This window comes from Chelon labrosus (genome assembly GCF_963514085.1).
Source record: "Chelon labrosus genome assembly, chromosome: 2".
In the NCBI taxonomy this organism is placed as follows: domain Eukaryota; kingdom Metazoa; phylum Chordata; class Actinopteri; order Mugiliformes; family Mugilidae; genus Chelon; species Chelon labrosus.
In genome coordinates this window covers 7,029,156-7,047,378 of record NC_140338.1, presented here as the reverse complement: position 1 = coordinate 7,047,378, position 18,223 = coordinate 7,029,156, and the positions used below count along the sequence as shown (strand labels likewise).

General features: G+C 42.9%; 1 protein-coding gene across 1 annotated transcript in view; it reads left to right on the top strand.

The window, feature by feature from the left end:
- Positions 1-15,843, top strand: part of cacna1ib (calcium voltage-gated channel subunit alpha1 Ib) — a gene marked incomplete at its 5' end in the record, with an annotated part of 169,963 nt that extends 154,120 nt beyond the window's left edge. The window contains 5 exons of the mRNA XM_084573466.1: positions 7,202-7,342; positions 9,159-9,290; positions 10,653-10,827; positions 12,665-12,891; positions 14,709-15,843. Coding sequence (XP_084429592.1) covers positions 7,202-7,342; positions 9,159-9,290; positions 10,653-10,827; positions 12,665-12,891; positions 14,709-15,371 — 1,338 coding nt within the window. The 3' untranslated portion in view covers positions 15,372-15,843. The remainder of the gene's footprint in view (positions 1-7,201; positions 7,343-9,158; positions 9,291-10,652; positions 10,828-12,664; positions 12,892-14,708) is intronic.
- Positions 15,844-18,223: the final 2,380 nt, after the last annotated feature.

Below are 18,223 nucleotides of genomic sequence, written 5' to 3'. Positions count from 1 at the left end.
GGTGTTGACCTGGCCTCCAAATTCACTACCTCCCACACTGTCACAACTGTTTTGGAGGGACTACACAATATTATGAAGGTGTTCATAATGTTATGTCTGGTCGGTGTGAAAATGGGATGAGGAGACTTTATCATTATGTGGTTTCCCTCTCATGATTCAACCCCTCAACCCATAGGACCCAAAGGCCTCCCACCATATTAAGAAGATGGTCATAATGTTTTGCCTGATCAGTGTATACATATATACACTGTATGTGTGTATAATTCTTTTCACATTAGACATATTACTACTAAAAACTACTGATAATAGCAGCTTTAAGAACTTTTTGAATTACTGCATGAGAAAAATATAATTAGAAATATAAACGAACAACAGTGACTTTATGCTTTTGTGCCAGTTTATACCAATAACCATCTTGGCATCCATCGGTTCGTTCGTACACACTTGATGTGTGAACTTAATTAGCTTAAGTGATCTTTTGTACTTCGGTTCATAGGGAAGGAAATTAGCCTCGTCATCCATCTCAAAGAATGACACTGAATGAGCCAGCAGGAACGAGGGATCGGCGAGGGAGGCTGACTGTGGAGCGGTCGGAAGACACAGTGAGACTGCAAGTGGGTGGAAGTCACCACCACAGTCTCATTGTGCTTATAGCTCATTGTCTGTCAGCCTACTGGTGGGCTATTTTTAACCCGGGAAGAGAGTAAAAAAAAAAAAAAAAAGAGAGAGAGAGAGAGACGGAACGGGAAAAGGGAGGAACTCTTTTCAAGTGCCTGTCTGTCCGATTAGCAAGCAAGCAAATGGGCTTTTCAGATTAAAAGCACAATGCGGGGCCTCTAATTATGTGCACTTTTATTTCAGCCCAAAAGCACAATCACAACAAATGTGATGAAGGAGTATTAAAAGTGTAAAAACAGTCTAATTTAATAAACCTGTTCAATTTCTTAGTTCTGGGGTAAATTGAGAATATAAAGTAGATTCCCCACCAACTAACTGCATATTCCCCAACAGATGGAGCTAATGGAAAAAAAATTACAAGTGTAGACGGCAAACAAACCAAGAGACACCCAATTCTCATTAAAAACTTAGTTCAGTCTTATTACCGTGAATATACCAAACAGCCAGAGAACCTCTTTTGCAGATAATTGATCAGATTCATAGAATTTACCGAGATCCCTTAGGCTTCCTGCGGAGAGTGGTCTGATTTTCAATGTACAACTCCTGCGATGAAGTCCGGAGTCAATGAGAGAAACCACGCAGTGTCTAAATGTGAATCCCTTCCTTCTGTCCCTGGTGTGCTATGCTAATGACGAAATGCTTGTGAAACCACCCATCTGACTTTTATAAAAGGTTTGCTTAAACGAAGGTGCAGTATTTGCTAGTAGCTCCCAACAAAATACATGTCATTTAGATGACTTTTGTATTATACATGCTCCCGGAAAGGCTGCCTTCGCTAATGACTCCGGCTCTAAGATGATCGTGGGGATTTGTTAACCAAACATTAGGCAAACAAAAAAATACCATCAATTAGTTTGACGCACACTGGTGCTCATTAGTTGGCGCGAAGCTTGCACATTCTCAGAGAATGAGAAGGCAACACGGAGAGAGAAAACGCTTTTGTGGAGGATGGATGTAAATGGTAACCTGCTGATCTTTCTTTTTTACATGTTTTGCATTTTCTGTCTGGCCTAGAAAGGAAGTGTTGGTGCTGTAATTACAAAAATACACAGTAGTAGTTGTGTGAAGATGGAAATTCAAAACCCTGACTTTTTGCATAATCTCAGGTAATGTCAGGTCCTCTGCGGGACTAGACACTGTAACCTACGTACGTAACCTGCGAGCCATGTATACTTGCACTCGTAAGTCTGGCTCACTCTGTAAAAACGCCACCCAGAAGATAGAAGATTGCCAGTCAGGTTAATTTTTGTTTCTACTTCCTGCTTCACATTCAACAATGCCAACTGAAACTTCCTCCGAAATTTCGCCGAAGATGAGTTGCGCAAATGCTTGTACCTTCGAACCTCCTCGTTTAACCTTTCCTCGATGTGTTCCATCTTTATTGGTCCAAAACAAACAATTCAGAAATTGCTGAGATGGAGAAGCAGCCGGAAATACTAAAGCGAAAATACGTTACTACCAAGCGGACCAATCACAGCTGTTACTGTTTAAGGTACTGCAGGACTAGATGCTGTAACCTACGCACGTAGCCTATGCCGGTGCGAGCCATTTATTCCTGTGCGTTCGTCAGTCTGGCTCGCTCTGTAACAACACCACCCAAACACTAGTCAGCGCTGTGTCTTTTCCACCAATCGGGTTAATTTTTGTTTCTACTACCTGCTTCACTTTCAACAATGGCGACTGAAACTTTTGCCGAAACCTTCGAACCTCCTCAGTTAACCTTTCCTCGATGTGTTCCATCTTTATCGATCCAAAACAATCAATACGAAAACTGCTGAGATGGAGAAGCAGCCGGAAATACTAAAGCGGAAATACGCTGCTACCAAGCGGACCAATCACAGCTCTTGCGGCCTACGTCGCCGTGATGCATAGCTACATTTCTGGGGAGGTGCACGTCCGGCTACGGCATTAGAGTCTGCGTAGGGTCTGGGGTGTCGGATTAGCATAAATCGCCTAAAAGGTCTGTGTCCAAGAATTCCTACAAATGTCAAAAACTATTTCATGCAGATCTGGGCTGACCCAGAAGAAACCTTTCTGTTTTCTGAACATTTTCTGCTGCCAAGGTAACCAGTTTAAAAGAATGAGCAGCCTTGGTGGATATATGCATTATGGTAATATTTTGTAGCATGGTATTGGACTGACCTTTAACACACTGGATTCACATTACTTTAAAAAATATCAAATATATGTGCCTTGGTGTTTATTGAGAGCTAGAGTTTAGTGGTTAAAGAAGCATCTGTGGGATAATAAGCTTACTGGTTTGAATCTCTTCCATGTCCATGGCTCTGGTGCCTTGAGCAAGCACCTAAGAAAATAGAAACAACCTTAAACTGCATCAGTTTATTGGATTTGAGTGAAAAGTGTGTCTGTGAAATAGGCACGTTGAACAACGGGTTTGGGTTCAGAGTGAATTCTTTTGCTGGGAGAAACCAGATAGCACCACAATGAATCAAACAGGGCCATGAGCACCATTTACCGCAACCGAGGCCCCCAGCCTGGCCAATCAATCAAGCTGCCTCACCCCCCGCTGCGCATCTCTCAGCACTTGAAACAATGTGCACCGTTGTGTGCTCACAGCGCATTGGTGGATGCTGTCAAGGACTGGCTGTTTGGCTGGAGTTGAACTCCTCAACTCACACCCTTTAGGGGTTACTCTTATATAGAGACAAATAGTAGGAAAGAGTACATCTGAACTTAAGACATGGCTGCAGGAGACGAGCAAGAAGGCGACTTATAGTGGTACCATAACTTGAATACATCCTCTACAATACAGTAGCTACACAACAAAATCAACTACCTAATGCTTATATACATGTTTTTAAGCTACCAGGCTGGCAGAAGCCGTAATGCCACATTCTTCTCAGATTGTCCTTGTAAAATGATTCTTTTAAGTTTCTCTCAAGATTTGGCTCAAATTTGTCAACCTGGACTCAAAAATAAACCAATCAGCCACAACATTATTACCACTGACAGAAGAAGTGAATAACATTGACCATCTTGTGACAATACAATGTTCTGCTGGGAAACTTTTGGACCTGGCATTCAATCATGTGGAAGTTACTTAGACATGTAGCACCCACCTAGACCAAACCAGGCACCCCCACCCCATAGCAATGACACTCCTTGATGGCAGCAGCCATCCCCAGCAGTGTGCAGCCTGAAACAGGCACACAGCACCAAGTATTGACCTGGTCTTCAAATTCATTATATCCCTAACTGATCAAGTATCTGGAGTGTTCCAGAGAGGCCCCTCCCCTCAACCTACAGGACCCAAAGGCCCCCACTAACAACATTGTGTTGCCAGACACCACAGGACACCCTCAGAAGGCCCATGTCTATTCTCTGATGAGTCGCGATTGTTTTGGAGTCACAAGGGAGACCTATGCAATACGGTCAAAATGTGATGCCGGATTGGTTTACATTACATTTTACGGTCAAAGCCCCCTGCTTCTCTGTTAGTCCACCACAAGCTTATTGGTTTTGCTGATATTGAGCTTCTGGTGACTGCTGAATCACCATGTGACAAAGCTCCCTGTATTAATAATGTTTATTAAAACACTTCAGATTCACTGCATGTGGTATATTAGAGAAGTTAGGCTCTGATTTTCAACAGGTGAGCCTTAAGTATGAGGTGTTTGTTTGTACTGCTGTGGAGGAGCTTTGAGGGGATTCACCGCTCTGGCTTCTGTGGAACTCCTAGGTGGTAGTGTAATAACACAAGACATAATTTAATAGTTTGTGTGTCACCAGCAGACAAAAGTCATGGTCAACAGTGTAGATTGTACCAGATCAAATGTGGACGGTTTCTCCCTTTTTTTCCAGACAAACCATGTGTAAAACGTAGACCAGACCACAGATTATGGTGAACCTTGTCCCCTGAGTCCTCTACAATCGCAATATTTACTCATCTAGGCCACTGATAATGTTACAGCTAAGACAGATTAATAAGCCACTTGGCAATTTTTATATTTCCCTAGTTATGATCCTATCTATCTCTCCACTGTCTACTGCATCCCCTCATCCATCCATCTAATCACGCTAATTGGTAATATGATGAACATTAGCAAAATTACTTAAAAGTAATGTTATTTATTGCCATAGTTATGACTGATGCTTGTCAAACACTAAAGAACATGCAACTGAGGCTTGTGTTCACGCTGCTGAAAAAGAGCAACTGAACCTATAATATATATTTGCAAAATGGATCATCTGTACCTTTCTTCTTGAGAAAATTTTCATTATTTTGACTTTGCATCTCCGAAAAGCGTAACAGCTAATTAATGCTTTATTTGGTATTCTTCATATTCCAACCACATGTCTTCTTTTTTTCTTTAGACTTTTCACCTGATTTCCTATCAGATCTCGTTGGCTGAAACCTTAGCACCAGTTTCAGGTGCCCCAGTGCCACTAAATGGCCTTGGCATATACCTACTGGTACTCAAAGCTCTTTCCAGGAGCCACTCAGTGTCTTGCTTGAGGACACCTGTGCGTGTGGCATGTTACAGGCATCGAACCGCTGTCCCTCCGGTTCTGGTTCTGAGCCACAGCCGGGCTACTACCAGTCGCCAGACGTGGGCCAGTGTCGTTTTCTTAAAGGGATCAGCGAACAATTAGCCTTACAGCACTTGACATTTGTCTTACCCTTTGGCTCAGCTGAAAGCAGGCAAAAGTCACCAGTCTCTGTCTTGCACCTGCCAGCAGGAGCTTAAAATAACACCAGCTCCAACGCCTGATAGTTAATTAAACAACGCATCTCGGTATACGTGTCATGCTAAATAAGTAGGGAAGAGAGAGTAAAATTAAGGGAGAGAAAGGAGAGGAGGAATAGAGATTTCAAGCAGATTAAAAAGATTACACGTGCTGCTGCAAAGTAAGACGTAAGACATTGTTTATTTATCCCACGTTTGGGAAATTTCTTTGTCACAGTAGCGGAATTTGACAAGAATATATACAAAAAATAAAAACACTATAAAGACATCCTGTATGTACAGTGTGGTGGTGGAAACTTTACAAATAAATAATTGCTAAGTCTATAAAATGTACTGGACTTGATGTACTTGGACAAGACAGTGAGGTAGTAGTTTTTGCAAAAAGCAGATTTATTTGTGCAGAAAATAACTGTACAAACCAAAACAAAGCCAAGTCCAGGCTGGTGTTGTACAGCTGGGATGAAGGACCTGCGGTAGCGTTCCTTCTTGCAGCGTCGATGCAGCAGTCTGCTGCTGAAGGAGCTGTTTAGGTCCCCTACAGTCTGATGCAGTGGGTGAGAGGGGTTGTCCATGATTGATGTCAGCTTGGCCAACATCCTCCTCTCACCCACCTCCTCGATGGAGTCCAGAGAGCAGTCCGGGCCCGTCTGACCGGCTGTCCCTCTCTGAGGTCCCACTGCTCCATCAGACCATACAGGATGGCAGAAGCCACCGCAGAGTCATAGAAAGTCCTGAGCAGTGACCTGCACACCCCAAAGGACCTCAGTCGTCTCAGCAGGTGGAGACGACTTTGGCCTTTATTGTGTGGGGACGTTTGTATTGTGTGCCCAGTCATGTTTGCTGTTGTGTTGAACATCCAGGTATTTGTCTTCCACCTCATTGTGCCAGGTGGTTTCCTGCTGAAGTCGACCACCACCTCCTTTGTCTTGCTGGCGAGGTGTGCAGGTGGTTCAGTTCACACCAGTCTACAAAGCTGGTGATGACCTCCCTGTACTCCAGATTGTTTCCCGAGAAATGCAGCTACTATATAAAATAATAAATGTGTGTGAATGGGTTGAAAGTGAGGCAGTGGGGAAAGGGGTGAATTCACATGACAGCCTGTGACGGATAGAGTCCTGATGATGGAGAAACTTCAATGGGAAACTGACACGGTGAAAAACAGTGGTCAGGTGCTGACTACACCAGACAGATGTAGTGAATGGTTGCTGCACGTTATCGTGAGACTGATGGTTTGTTTGCTGCAGTGACAGTAACAGATGTTCCTTTCATCGTTCATTCAGTGACAACGGCAGTGACAAGTGCAAGGACTAGCTGAGAAATTAATCAAATGACATCTTGCCGAAGTGAGGCGAGAAGACCGAAAACGACTCTACTGTCTGTAAAGTTGAAGTGAAATAACATCAGAAACAAATGAAACGTTGCAAAAGACTTTAATGAGATTTATAATTATGTTATATCCTGGAAACCATTGACAAGAGCGTTGATTATGATCAAAGATCTGCCACTCAAGTGGTTTTTGTGTGGGCTTTACACTGTCATATAGTCATGCACGTCATCTGGACACAGTGGAGTTAAGCGTGTTTACGACTAAATGGCTCTGATTGGTCGTAGGACTATCCAATTGCACGCAGAGGTTGGTTGAAATGTGCAAATCCAAATGGCGTGTTACCAGACTCGTGTTCTGAGAAGAACTGTGCCTGGTTCTACTTCTTCGTCTTCCTTCTTCTTCATTATTCTACAGCAGATGCTCGGTGCATTGTTGGAGTTACAGTGCAGAACAAAAGGTCAGCGCTGTGCCTGTGTCTGTGTTGCAGGAGAGCCAGTGGCTGGACAGCGTGTCACTGCTGATTAAAGACTCGTTGGAAGGGGACATGATTGACAACCTCTCTGGTTCAGTTTTTCACCACTACTGCTCTCCTCCTGTCTGCAAGGACTGCAAGAGTCATCCACAAGAGGTGAGTGAGGGACACACACACACACTGTTATTCTCTCCTTCTATATAAGCTATAAATAACTAGCCGGTTTTGTTGACCCTGAGGGAAACTGCTGGATTATACCTGGGATCATATAGGCATATTAATAAAGGTCTTTTATCTTTTTTTTTTTTTTTGGTCCCCACCAGAGAGCCACGTACTTTAATTTTCCCTTTTTATCCCTCCGCGCTGTGGACAGCTTTGGCCCGAGGGTTTTTCGACTTGTCCTCTCTTCATTTTCTGCTGTAACTCAAGAATAAATGCACCAATTTTCACGCAATTTTGCACAAAAGGTCTCAAATAAATACGTAAAATAGCGAAGCGATAACATTTTACATCCAGAAGGTCGAAGGCCATCCTGTGACAGTCAAGTGTTCTGCAAAAAACATTGAGGTCAGGGACAGGTCCAAAAGTTTCCCAGCAGAACAGATGGTCAGTGTCGTTTACTTCTCCTGCCAGTGGCCATAATGTTATGCCTGATTGGTGTACGCTTATTCAGAAATAAAGATTTTTGTTGTGAAAGACGATTCTCCAGAAGTCCTGTAAAATAAACCAGATACGCCTACCACATAATGAGCAAGTCAGTATTTGATTTTTTTCCCTGGCATTCTTCAGTGAAGAAGACCTTGTTTCCCAGTGCTAGGCTGGGCACTTAGACGCATGGATTTTAGTCTTACAAAAGCTTTTGTCGGTGGGAAGCTGGTGATGGATCGCGTCCTTCTTGCAACTCGAATCCTGCTGATATGTCTGTAAGTAAGCTATCTCCCAAGGTGGAGACCTGAACAGCAAGAAGGAGTGCAGAAACAAGGGAGGGGGGCTAAAGGAAATACTATAAAATAACAAAGGGATGTTATCAGTGTTCCCATTGTTGACAAAAGCAATTAAGACAATACAGTCAGGTTAGGTTGGTCATGAGGCTCAGGTGCAGGTCTTAAAGACAATATCTTCTGTAGGTTACTGGTACAGTTTTGAAGATTTGAAGAGAAGCTGGAGATTGGCATTGCATGTATGAGACACTGCATGAGTCACAGCAGCTTGTGGACTGCAGTATGTGCTTTTTCTGTTATGATGCAGACGAAGGAGCGTGACCTAGTGGCTTTGACATACATATAATGACTCCTTCACTTCTATAGTGAGATACATAGTGTTCGCACTGTGCAGATGAAATACATGTTGGGAGGTTAGTTTTAAATTCCTTGTCTCTTAACACTAAATATTAACGCTGAGCCTCGTCTTATATTATAATTTGAACTAGCCTGTCCACACAAGGGTGAAAATATATATATTCAAATCAAATATTAAGCATGAAAAACACACACAGAAAACATTTTATAATGCATGTTTTACTTACTACAATGTAAGCAATAGTCTGAAATACTAATTAATATTTAATAACTAATAATTTTCATTTGAGACCTTTAGAAGTTTTTTTTTCTTGCTGCAAAAGCAATTCTCGTGATTATTTGTGTGATTTGTGAGTCATTTTCTTTTAATTCTGTCACCACAGAAACACCACAGACAATGCAAAGGGCAAATACGTGCTCTTTCTTAGATGCAAAACACAGTTTATTTCACCATTTAATACAAACGTTGTGCTTCTTTTTTGCTGGAAATTTTATAAGAAAATAAACAAAACTTATTTACAGGCCCAAAATATTCTATAAAATCTCCCATCATCGTCGTCCGGACCAAGTTTCTGCCTCTCTCCTCTTCCTCCTCACATCTCGATGTCAAATTACTGCTCCGACATGACTGTGGCTGCTGTGTGTGTGTGTGTCTGTGTGTGTTTGCGGGACAGATCCGACTGGCAGAGGTGGAGCAGGTATCGCTGATGTCGGAGCAGCTGTCAGACAAGTCTTCATCTCCGGCTCTGCCTGATGACCTCAGCCTGGATGAACCCGGCAGCTACCAGCTGGTCGGGGACAGCCAGGTCTGCTCACGTGTGGACACAAAACAGACCTCACGTACACTCACCTGCAAATTCTCAAAAAAATTGGCACATATTCCTAATTGGTCCACTAGGGGTCGCACTGTTTTAATCCAATTAATCTGCATTAGCGCGTTAATTTTGACTGCCCCACTTTTTTTGAGAATTTGAATTTCTCCAGTTAAAAAACAACAACAATGGGAATTCTGGTTTGTATACTTTTTTGGGACTTTCAGAATAGTAATACTTAACCATACAAGACAATTTTGAGAACCGACTGGGAAGGCCTTCATAGTTGTTAAACATGGTAATGTCCCTGTGCTCAAATCTATATGGATTTTACGTTTGTTGCTGGAAAACAAGCGTCTGACCTGTACAGACATCTGACCTACAGCATAATTTAAGCTGAAGGCGACCCCAACCATCAGTGCTCAGAACGGGAAGAAAGGAAGAAATCCCTGCAGCCAGATTTCAAAATCTTGTGACAAGCAGATTAATGGTCATGATCTCCGACTGGGATGTGTGAGTTACTTGGTTGAGCCTTACTTACGATGTATGTGCTGCAAACTATAGGTGCGAATTAATTTGTACCTTTTCCACTAATGAACATTTGAGCAACATTAAACAAATGTACACAGAATAGTTATGTTCAGTATTAAAGGTGCTTTTCTTATGTTAAACACTTTCTTTTTAATTCAGGCACACTCAAAGGTAGATGTCTTTCAGTCTTCAGGGAGTCACAGCTCATGTCATCGCTCCTCTTCCATCTTGCTATCATCAATAATTACTATTTACATGCTTTACTGCCTGATTAAAACACCAGCCTCCCACTGTCTTCCTGACGTGGAAGCACTTAGATGTGCTTGTACATGTGCGTGTGCATGACAGGGAGAGAGAGAGAGACAGAATGTGTCTTTCATATCTCCATCTTCCCGTGAACACTTTGCTCTCCGCTCACAGTCGTTCCACCTGGCCCGTTTCATCGGCGCGATATTGAACACCAGTTCATTTGATCCAGTTTACAAACCAACAACAGCGGCCAAGCAATTTGAAGCTTTGAAGCCCGCCGTCACTTTCTTTCTACCACATCCAATTTTAATCAGACTCGTATAGATGGATAAAGGAAGCGACATGAAAAGGGAGCTTTTTGAAATTGGAAACAAATTGTGCTCAGATTTCCATTATGACAAAGGGAAATGAAAGGCTTCAGCTTGATATCGTTCTTGCTCCAGCGAACATCAGCGCACCTGGTTATCACGTTTGTTCTCTCTGCATCTCCGTGTCTCTCTCCCCACCCCCTCCTCCGTCGCCCGCTGCTCTATCTTCAAATTTCTCTCTGACGTCTCCCATCTTTCTCTCTCTCAGAGGGGCAGCAGTGACTCCCACAGTTCGGAGGAGCTGCCCACTCAGGGCGGCTACAGGGGGCTTTGTCCCTCCAGCTCAGGGAGCGAGGAGGGCGTCCAGGAGTTGTTCGAGGTGGGCATCCATCCACAGTCGAATCCTCCCTCGCAGGAGCAGCAAAGCCCGGCACATTGCACAGGTACAGAGTAAATGTAAAGACCCTATGGCATGAATCTGTGAGATACTTGAAACCAACCGGGAAGCGATTTTTTTATGATCCAAATATGTTAACAAAGCCCTATGTGACCACTGTAGAGCAATGGAGCGATTTCTTCTCATGCCACGCTCAGTATGTATAGTATAACACAACTAATTATATAATATAGTTACAAATTATAGTTGTCATTGTAGCTATAAATATATATAAATATATATATATATATATATATATATTCATATATATTCGTGTAAAATTATATTTTGTTTGTAGTTCTTGATTCAACTTAAGTCAAACACAGAGATGATAATGAATGACATGTTGTCGTATCCTGACCGCTCACTGATCCCTGCAGCATGACCATTATCATCAGACCGGATCGAGCAAAGTCAGTTCAGGGGGACTGGCAAATACTACTTCACAGTCTGTTAAGTAGACACAATGTCGCTGAAAACACATATCTTGGTGCCACTAAAAGTATTACTTACTTTCTGGAAAGTACAAAATATATTTTTTGTTATATCATTTCCGAAATGCAAAGTTAGGGGATATAGTAGTGTACAAACATTTCATGAAATGTTGTAAATCCTAACGCTTTTAGGTCGTCTCCTTTAAAGTTCTGTGCATAGTTAATTAAGTTTTGATGTTTTAACCAAACACTGAAACCCTCGAGCTCTAATGTGGAGTGAAATGTTCCAACTTCGACTACCCGTCAGCTGTTGTTTCAAGATGATTAAGTCCCCTAAAGACAAAAAGTTCCAAGACGACAAGACATCAGCACTCGGCCTTTCAGTTTTAGCCTCAGTGTTGTCAGCATTGTGTTTTTTATTGTGTTGACGTCCTAATGAAACGCTGCTTTGTATCATCATAGTGATCTGTTATTGTGACCTCACCCTTGCAGCAAAGCAGTGAAGCACCTTAAAATAAACTTTGAAGTTTTGAGGCAGCCAGTTGGGAGATTTTTGCATGCAGATGATATGTGCACCCAGTCAGGTTTTTGGGTTGAGTTTCAATTTATTGAACCATTTATGACTAGCTTGATTGCTTTTAACAGCTCAGTAATCAAGAGGACGGAATGGAATCACAATGTTCTGTAGGCTATGTGGTGAAATTGCACTTGCGTGTTCCAAATGTGTGCTTTAAGTCATATAAAAGATTATTCTAACTCTTATATCCTCAAATTATTAGCCACAACTTGAACTTTTGGTTGTGACCTTGTGGTCCTGATTTAGTTAAAGAAACATTTTGGCCATCCCATGTCCAATTTCTCAAACAACATTTACAAGATTGTCAACCGTATCTTTAGGTGGAGCAGATATATAGAGTAGTGTGTCATCTGCATAGTGGCGGAACAGGCCTAAAACAGTCTCAAGAGAGCCAATAATTTATGCCCATCTTTTGGAGGTGCTGTTATGACCTGGCTCGAGGGCCACACCAAAAAGTGGTGACACATGACAGAGTTATAAACATAAGGGTTTATTTCATTAAAACATAAGACAAAAAGGCAGCAGGTGAGACACGGTGAGCTTCTGCAGCTGTAAAGTGGCCGTCCCTTTATTCACATCTTCTCATGTATGGCTGGTTAAGGCAATTAAGCAGAAGCCAAAGACACTTGCACGGCCACTGCAAGGCCAGTGGATGTGCAGAGGAGTGTAACACTGCTTAAAAAGCATTTGTTTGGGGGTTTAAGATTAAAGTTTCCAGCATCTAATGACTGTCTACTTGCTAAAGATATCCCAAGGCAAGAAAATGGAAATACACAAACATATGAACATTCCCGCTCACAAGGTTGCATTAAAATCCAACCTTCTCATTTCAGATGGCAATGGAGGAAGTTGCAAGGTGGAGGGAGTCGAACGCGGGGATGAGTCTTCACCCATATTCCACCTGCCGGCGGACTTCTTCCACCCTGCGGCCGCGGCCCATCCCGAGAGCCCCGGGAACAGCGTCAGCCCAGGGGACAGAGGGCCATCCAGGCTGGCCTCCCCAGCCTCCTGGGCCTCTCTCCGTTCACCTGGAGCCAACAGCAGGCCCCTGAGCTCTCAGGTATTATAAGCAGATGAATGGATTCGTGTCGGGGTCGGTTGGATGAATGGTGCTGCACAAACGCATGACGGAACAGTGTGAACGGATCATTCTGAGCGGATGTTTTGTGAACCAACCTTGTGAACGGCCTGATGTGCATTTTATGCCGTCAGATGGGTTTTACCAAATGAGATGTTACGTAGAGTAGAGTAAGCTTGTGAGGCTAAATGGGGTGATCTGGAAGCCTGCCACTGTAGCATATGGCTACAGGCATTAGCACAGACAGTAATTACCGACACAGTATTGGTTTTAATGATGCTGCAGTAAGGTGCGACGCTGATCACGCTCACCACCCTCTACTGTCCGTCTGTAGTGTGAAACTCCAAAGAAGTTATGTAGTCATAGTTTAAGCTAGATAATGTGCCAAACTGAAAACTAACACCTCCTCTCATTTGGCTCCTGCATGAAACAAACAATAATGAAAAGACATTTATTTTAGTTCTCGCTCCTCCGTAGCCATGGAGACGGATTGTTCTTTCTTCCCCCTCTACCTGTTTGGTTTGCTTAGCACATGCCCGAGTGCCTCTGTGATCCTCAGCTGCTACAGTAATGCTCTGTGGCACTCAGCTAATTAGCCCGGCCAGCCCTGAGCCCGCTACCGACACTGTTGTTCTTGGCTCACGCTCTTCACATGCTCTCATGTTGTTTTCTTTTATTCCATTTAACTCTCTGCGCTTGTTTTGGGGTAAGCTCCAGCTCCGTGCATCTCTTTCTACTTTGTCTGTCTTTTGCGTCTTTATCTTCTAGTCCCTCCCGTTCTCTTTCTTGTCGTAATCTTTTATTCTTCCCAGTTGCCTTGGATTCTTAGAAAAAAGCAACAGTGCCAGGATTACGGAGCGTTCGCGCTAGCGATGAGCGAGTGACAAGACACAATACGTTTTTATTGGAAGTCGGCAAAATGAAGCAACAAGCTGACGACCAACACTTGTCGCTATGTGTCGAGCTTTCTAGCCTGTGGAATATTTTGAATTCAACTAATGCTTTCTGACACAAAACAGAGTTAGTTCATAGTTTCCATTTACAATGTTGTAACTGTGCCAATACTATACACCGATCAGCCACAACATTAAAACCACTGGCAGGAGAAGTAAATGACAGTGACCATCTTGTGACAATTCAGTGTTCTGCTGGGAAACTTTTGCACCTGGCATTCATTCATGTGGATGTTACTTAGACATGTAGCACCCACCCAGACCAGACCAGGCACCCCCACCCCATAGCAATGACACTCCTTGATGGCAGCAGCCATCCCCAGCAGGATGCAGCCTGACACAGACACACACACAAGAATGGTTTAGGAACAACTCAATAAACATGAAGAACAGCACAAGGTGTTGACCTGGCCTTCAAATTCACTAGATCCCAAACTGATCAAGTATCTGTGGGATGATCCACAGAGGCCCCTCTCCTCAAAGGACCCCACTAACAACATCCTGTTGCCATACACCACAGGACACCCTCAGAAGGCCCATGTCCATACTCTGTTGGGATGTGGGAGACCTACAAAATATTAGGAAGGTGGTCATAATGTTATGCCTGATCAGTGTATAACTTTAAATTGAACAATATGAAACATTTCTTCCATTTCACAACCAATAATAAATACTCTGCTCTTTTTGACCAATAGACCTCCACTTATCTAAGAACTTATCAAAGAACTGTTCTTCAACGGTCATGAGGAACAGTTAGAAAATTCAGAAAAGGGATTTAAAACAACAACCGACATGATTAGATGGTCCAGGCTCGTACAATAAAATGATTATCTCTTCTCTTTCCAGCACCCGTCCCACAGTGACTCTTCCCTGGCCACAGGCAGTTCAGAGGGCAGCCTGCAGACCACACTGGAAGAAGGGCTCAGCTTCAGCATCTCCCCACCTCAACACCTGGCTCTCCCTGTGCCCCTCCTCTGCCCTCCCCCCAGCCACCCATCACACCAACAGGGACAAAAAACAGGAGACCAACACCCCTCTTCACTAAAGAGACGCAGCACTACTTTTACTCTACAAGCCACCCGGCGGCAACAGAGGAGCCAGAGTAGCAGCGGAGGCGGCAGCACCAGCCCCGGCTGCCAGCGTCAGGACTCCATGGACCCTTCGGATGAGGACGTGGAGACGGGCAAGGAAGGCTGCCGCCAGACCTTCTACACCGAACACTTGTCAGAAACACTTAACAGTCTCTCTCTGACGTCGTTGCTCACCCCAGACTCTCTGGCACCCCCGCTGGTGAAGAAAAGTAACAGCACAGGCTCTCTTTACCAAACCAGTCTATCTGCCCGGAGCAAAGATGGCCATCACTCATACGGCATAGATGCCCATGATTTCTTGTCCAATCCCTGGAGAGAGGGACGGGCAAGAGGCGAGAAGGAGGATGGTGATCTGACGGGCTTCAGCATGAAAAGCACCAGTCAGCCCACAGACGCAAGCTCCAGGAAGAAAAGATGAAACACCTGTTGCCTCTCTGTAGTGGAACTCTTTAACCATTTGCATTTCTGAACCTTGACCAGAACAGGTAGAGACTTTTAATACATGTCCTGTGAACCCGATTCTGAAATGTTCTCGTCTTTGAATCGTCTGTTCTCTCTGTTTCCTCCTCAGAGTTGGATGCTTGGGATAAGTCATTTCTCAAAAGAGTCTTGACGTCCTTTCTTCCCGTAGGATGTGTGATTGCCTTTTGACAGGTCTTAAGAGTAACGACAAAACAGTTTAGCCTCTTAGTATTACTAGGATTCAGCCTTTAAAGATTCCTGGGCTTACATTTGCGCCACGTGGACAAAATACTCAGAAAGCCATTAGAGGGACAGGTCTGACGACTGCGGTGATTCGTGAACGTTGCTAAGGTGGTGTTATTTAGATGGAACGGCAAAGAAATTCAGTTTTCTCTAAGGAATAGGGCTTGCTTGAACTAATGTGCCCTCAACCCTTGTGCAAAAACAGTGTTGTCAATAGTGGACAGAGGGTACTTTCCAAGGCTTCATATGAGGAACAACTGAACTTTGTACAGTTTTTGTAATATCCATCAGTAACAGTAGCATCAGCCTTTTTCCTCTTTAGCACATTCAATGGGTATTGGAAAATTGAAAGGTTGTATATTCTGTGGGGTGTTCTTTTTGTTTATTACGACTTCAACATGAAGTTGTATGAGTGTATTCACGTCCATCTCCGTTCGTGAGAAAGTGGAAGACCAAGACAAGCATGAAGCCTGGCTGGTCTGAAAACTAACAAAGAGCCTCTTTGAAAAGAAGAATGGATATTTGACCGCTGCTGAGAATACACAAGGGTAGTTAGTGGAAGCACTGGCCATTTTTAGAGTGGACACTTTTATTTGCTTTCTACGTACCCGTGAAAGGGCTAAAATGTATTGAGTGCAGACCTGGGTCAAATACCTACCGGAAAGAATCTGTTAGGAGATCTCTGCAGAGGCGTCTGTTCCTTTAAAGGGTGTTTATTGATGCTAATTATAAAATGAAAGACAGGCATTTAAAAGCCCCATTTAATCAATTCAAACATTTGAAATTAGGTTTCCACACAAAACGTATTCAAAGGCTTTCTCAGCACCTGCATCGCTTAACTTACGTGTTAAATGGGTAGCAGTGTTTTCTACAGGTACAAGTCAGGTGGTAAAGAATTAATAAATATTAATGTACCCTGCTTTTCAGCCAATCCTCCAAATAGAAAATCAGTGGTACACACGGTGTCTCAAGACGGACAGTGTAGATGATGTAGCTTAGCCTACACCCCTAACAAGGACACAAATTTCCTTTTTTGGTTGTGACAATGATCATGACTTATATGAAGGTATTGCCACCAGCTGGTAGACACACTGATAAACGTCTGCAAAAGGGTTAGGGTTAGGGTTAGGAGTGATGGTGATTTATGTGAGGAACAACAAAACACTTGGTAAGGAAAAGATCATGTGTTTTTTTTTATCCGTTAAATTGAGTCCAAGGCCTTTAGATAGATAGATACTACAGCAATGTGTCCTCCTTCACGCCAAAAATGTTGAAAGCAAAGGTAAAGGCAAAGGTTACTGCCAGTCCAAGTACAATAATGTTACTTTTATTTGACTTTTTAACTAACTCCCATGGGTTTGAACATAATGGGGTTTGTTTCCTTCATTAAGTTGCTCAAAAATGCTCCTAAAATAGTCTCCCATTAAAGTGTTTCAGAAAGTAAACTTCTGTACACATGCTATGAACTGGCTAATGAAATTAGCATTTTCTGCCGTCTGTATTACATTGCCGGTTGATTGTTTTTTCTCTTTCCACTTCTCTCTTTCCCCTCCTAATCTACTGCCCTCGCCGAGTCAGACTTTAATATTGGATTGTGTCCAGCTGCCCACCATTCCAAAATAGACAGAGCAATTGGAGTTGTGACGTTTGCGAACGAACCGGATCTATTGATCGGCTCTTTAAAACAAACAATGGGAACCGTGTTGCTGTTTTGAGGTGTCGCTTTAGAGTGTTTTAATGCTTTTACTGAATATCCCATGGGATAAATAAATTATCCATCTATTTAGAATCAATATTTCTGAATAATTAAAACACAGATATCCCACAGATAGAATTTATACTGGTAGGAAGTCTGAGTTTGAATGATTCTGATCCAAATCTTACCCAGTCATTCCTCCCAGTGATTATTTCCTGGATAATCATCTGAAAAACAAACAAACAAACAAATTAATAAAAATGAGCCAATCTTTTGAGCGGCTCTTTGAAATGAATGAGTCCACAAGATACGGATCCCTTCAAAGAGCCGTAACTCCCATCTCTAAAAGCAAGGTTTCTCAGAAGCAAACCTAAATCAACTGGTTGCCATAAAATAAAGTTGTAGGATCATATTAGTCAAAAGAGTCCTGTGTATTTATGTTTTGTTTGTTGCTTTTAAACCCAAATGATTTGACTCAGGTCTGCTTGAGTGTAGCAAGATATTTAAAAAAAATATATAAATAAAATAAAAATAGCCTATAATATAGCAAGGAATGTGGTCCAAATTGATGTAGTTTGTAACTCTGAGCACATTGTTTGTCTTTTTCGACAAATTGTGATGACCCATCATACAGCTGTGTCACAATCTTTGAAATCCCGACCAGGTAGACCTCAGGTGGACCTATATGCACTCACTCACTGCATCGCACAACACACACACACACACACACACACACACACTGAAGTACACACATGCACGTCATCACACACACACATCCTATCACACAAAGATGTCAACGTCAAAACGCTGCAGGATGTTTCTGTGGTTGTTTGAGATGAGACAGAAGAAACCTCAGTGTTTACCTCTTT